The sequence below is a fragment of the Anneissia japonica genome, unplaced genomic scaffold, assembly GCF_011630105.1.
Source record: "Anneissia japonica isolate Jap-2015-1 unplaced genomic scaffold, ASM1163010v1 scaffold287716_len795978_cov209, whole genome shotgun sequence".
Taxonomy (NCBI): domain Eukaryota; kingdom Metazoa; phylum Echinodermata; class Crinoidea; order Comatulida; family Comatulidae; genus Anneissia; species Anneissia japonica.
In genome coordinates this window covers 111,796-115,867 of record NW_022756589.1, presented here as the reverse complement: position 1 = coordinate 115,867, position 4,072 = coordinate 111,796, and the positions used below count along the sequence as shown (strand labels likewise).

At 37.4% G+C, this 4,072-nt stretch overlaps 1 protein-coding gene across 1 annotated transcript; it reads left to right on the top strand.

Annotated features, from left to right (window-relative positions):
* Nucleotides 1-1,730: 1,730 nt before the first annotated feature.
* On the top strand, nt 1,731-3,242 carry LOC117124234 (translation initiation factor IF-2-like). Its single transcript, XM_033270384.1, has 2 exons — nt 1,731-1,740; nt 2,330-3,242. Exons 1-2 carry the CDS (start codon nt 1,731-1,733, stop codon nt 3,136-3,138), a joined length of 819 nt encoding a protein of 272 aa, XP_033126275.1. The 3' UTR covers nt 3,139-3,242.
* Nucleotides 3,243-4,072: the final 830 nt, after the last annotated feature.

Below are 4,072 nucleotides of genomic sequence, written 5' to 3'. Positions count from 1 at the left end.
AGCAATTGGTATGAATTCCTCTGATGAAGAAACACGTTCAGTAGGCCTAATGAAAATTTAAAAAAAAGGGTTTTTCTCCATACCAAATTTACCATTTGGATATAAGCCTATATGTATATATAAGGTTATATATATTATATATATAACCTTATATATATAATATATATAACCTTATATATACATATAAGGTTTTATATAAACTGTATATTATATATAATGTAAATTTTATGTGTGGTATGTGCATGTTTAGGCCTGAACTGACCTTTTTTAAACGACCTTTTTATATCCATTTGGTTATAGGCCTATATGTATATATAAGGTTATATATATTATATATATAACCTTATATATAATATATATGACCTTATATATACATATAATGTTTTATATAAACTGTATATTATATATAATGTAAATTTTATGTGTGTGGTATGTGCATGTTTAGGCCTGAACTGACCTTTTTAAACGAGGCTCAAATTGCGTCAACATTCTAATTTAGTATTGTCTGCTAATTTCCACCAGTGCCCGCCTGTTTCATTCAGCAAATCAAACCAATATTAGCATATTTGTTCTTAATAAATTAATTCATTCTGACAAACAACCACTTCAATTAATTAGTGTTACTCGATAATTGAAATAATATTCGTTATTTCCAAATTAATTTGATAGTTGCAGAATAATAATGAGAAACATAATGATAATAATTCAGATATATAGTAACGATATACAAGTATAATGATAGAGGCGATTTCATATATTACGCGCTTTAAAATAGATATAAGTATATCGCCATTACAATTACCATAATAATATAACATGATAGCAACGATACTGGTAATGATACAGAGGTGGCGCTAGGCTATTTCCGACGGGGAGTCTGATGTCCCTGACGGAGGGCGGGCGATAGACCTATTCCCGACGAGAGCCTACGGGGCGTGGTCTGGGGGTCTGTCAAGGAAAGTGTTACAGGAGGCGAAACCCCGGAAAGTATGACAGGAGTTTCAAAGGCTTACAGTATTTAATCAATCTTAGAGTCTACTAATATGAAATAAATAATTATAATTTATTTTCTCCCCGGGCGATTTTGTTTCTCTCCGACAGGTGGGGGGTGGGAGCGCTGCCTCTGAGATGATATTAACATAGGCGTTTTGGACGGCCTACAATTATTTAGGACGGCCACTTTTACCGAGACAGCTTGGGCGGCTTGGCCTAATCAGCTCGGTCTAGCCTAAGGGCCTGGTCTACCTTTTGCAAATTCTTTATAATCTTCAAATCTATCGAATGTTACATTAAACTAAAGCTAAATCATATTTACGTTTGATAAAAGCAACATTTATTGATCGAATGTACGTTGTTTTCCTACCAATATTCCCAAAAATTCCCAAAGATGGGCGTGGCCCACCCATCGGCCCAGTGCCACGCCCACTGGCTTCCATTTTGGACGGCCTATGTGATACAGTAATAGGTAATTATAGTAAAATTTATAATAATAAAGAAAATACAGCTATATTCAGATAAAATAAAACAGGCCTAGGTCCACTTCAACTAAAATATGGAATCCATGACAATAATGATAACTTAGATTTATTAAAAATGTACACTGTTAATCATTGTCGTAGGCGCTTAATATTATATTGCTACTCTAATCTAATTTTAACCTATCGCGGTTGACAAAACTGCACCAACGTTACGCCTTTAAGAATTGTATAGTAACTCTTTCGAATAACACAATGATTGTGTGTGAGTTTAACTATATCGACAGAATGTTTTGACAATTGCATGATTGATTAACATTTTAATTACTAATAAATAGTTATGATATCTCATATCATTATAATCGTTTATCATAATAGGCTTGCGCAATGATTGATAACTTTTAATGACTGTTTAATTAAAATATAATATTGACATTAGCTTGTTTAAGGGCAGGTACTGTAATCACCTGGAGTTTTGGAGATGTATATAAGAAGTGAGGCAGTGTGGTGGAGTATTGTCATTGCTCTTGCATCTCTACAGTTCTAAAACAGTGCCTGGATATTCATGGTAAGTTTTGTTTTTTATCACATTTAACTATAAGTATAGAATAATTAGTTGAAGTTAACATTAAAATTCTGCTGGTATAGGCGGCCTATAGTCACTTTGTAATCAACACTCTTCTACCTTGACCTGTGTAGATCAGAAATGGTGTTCATAGCTTGGATTTTATAAAAATCCAAACAGTCGGCTGTACAGCCGACTGTTTGTGCACTGGGCCATCTTTGGACCCCGGTTCAATTCTACCCTCTGCTCTCTGTGTTTCAGCTTAAAGTCTAGAATGCAACACACCCAGCTGGCGATAAACCTGAGGGACAAAATCAAAGACCTGAAAGTCAACGTCGTCCAGCTGCCGAAGGACCCGAAAAACCAGAAGGTCCACCTCCAACTGGCAACGTACCTGGAAGACCGCGTCCAACGGGAGAAAGTGCCAAAAGACCACATCCAATTGGTGGAAGTCCCCGTCCAACTGTCGAAGGTACCGAAAGACAAAAACGCAATGATAAAAATAGACCAGAAGGACCACACCCAGCTGACGATAAACCTGAGGGACAAAAGCCAATTGGCCAAAGACCTGAAAGTCAACGTCCAGCTGGCGAAGGACCAGAAGGACCACCTCCAACTGGCAACGAACCTGGAAGACCGCGTCCAACGAGAGAAAGTGCCAAAAGACCACATCCAATTGGTGGAAGTCCCCGTCCAACTGTCGAAGGTACCCAAAGACGAAAACGCAATGATGAAAATAGACCAGAAGGACCACACCCAGCTGGCGATAAACCCGAGGGACAAAATCCAATTGGCCAAAGACCTGAAAGTCAACGTCGTCCAGCTGCCGAAGGACCCGAAAAACCAGAAGGTCCACCTCCAACTGGCAACGTACCTGGAAGACCGCGTCCAACGGGAGAAAGTGCCAAAAGACCACATCCAATTGGTGGAAGTCCCCGTCCAACTGTCGAAGGTACCGAAATACGAAAACGCAATGATGAAAATAGACCAGAAGGACCACACCCAGCTGGCGATAAACCTGAGGGACAAAATCAAAGACCTGAAAGTCAACGTCGTCCAGCTGGCGAAGGACCTGAAAGACCAGGTGAAAATGTCTAAAGACGCGAAAAACAGGAATAGTTTAAGCAACGTTTAATTGTTCAATTTCTTTGTTTTGAGATCATTTAAGATGTTTTTCGCAAAATAAATTCATGAATTGAAAATCTCAATTGTAAGTATTCTTCATTTTAAAACGTATTAATTTATACAACTTAAAAAAGATATACGTTTACTAGTATTTTAGCACTAATGACACAATGAGATAATGGAGTACATTGACTCTGACATTTAAGGGATAATGAAGATGTGACGATGATGCATGAACTGTTACGAACCGAAATATGAAAACGCCTTCTATGGATCTTCCTCTAAATAGAATTCGTTCCTTATAATATTAATTACCGGTACTGGGTAGCGATTACTTAGTTTTAATCACTCTCTCTACCAAATGTTGCAAAGCGATTATCGAATCTTCCATTTAATTTTTCTATATAATTATTCATCTTCCATCTACTTACAGTATATACCGTACCTCAATAATTTAAATGATTTAAATTTAAAATAATGAAAACAACAATATTGTCGGAAACGATCTGGTACTCGGTTGATACAAAATACAGTAGCAAAAATTAAACAGAACAAATCTATAAACATATGCATACAAAAATGGTAATTATTATATAAATTTAAAGCCATGGTATGACCAAAACTTGTCTGTTATATAACACATGTCGTTAGTTGCATACCGAGCCACAGTCAGCGTCCGATGGGCTGGTTGTCGTTCTCCACTCTTTGTGACGATGACGTGACGCCGTGTCGGTGGCAGCGTGAATGGATCGTCATTTGTTCATGTCACAATATAATTTGATTATAATATTGTCAGGAGCAGTGGCGGCGTTACAGGGGGGGGGGGGATTCCTCCCAAGAAAATGTTGTTGATTCCCAGTTGATTCCCCCTCCCTCTCACAGAAAGAAGAAAAATAACAATTCGTAG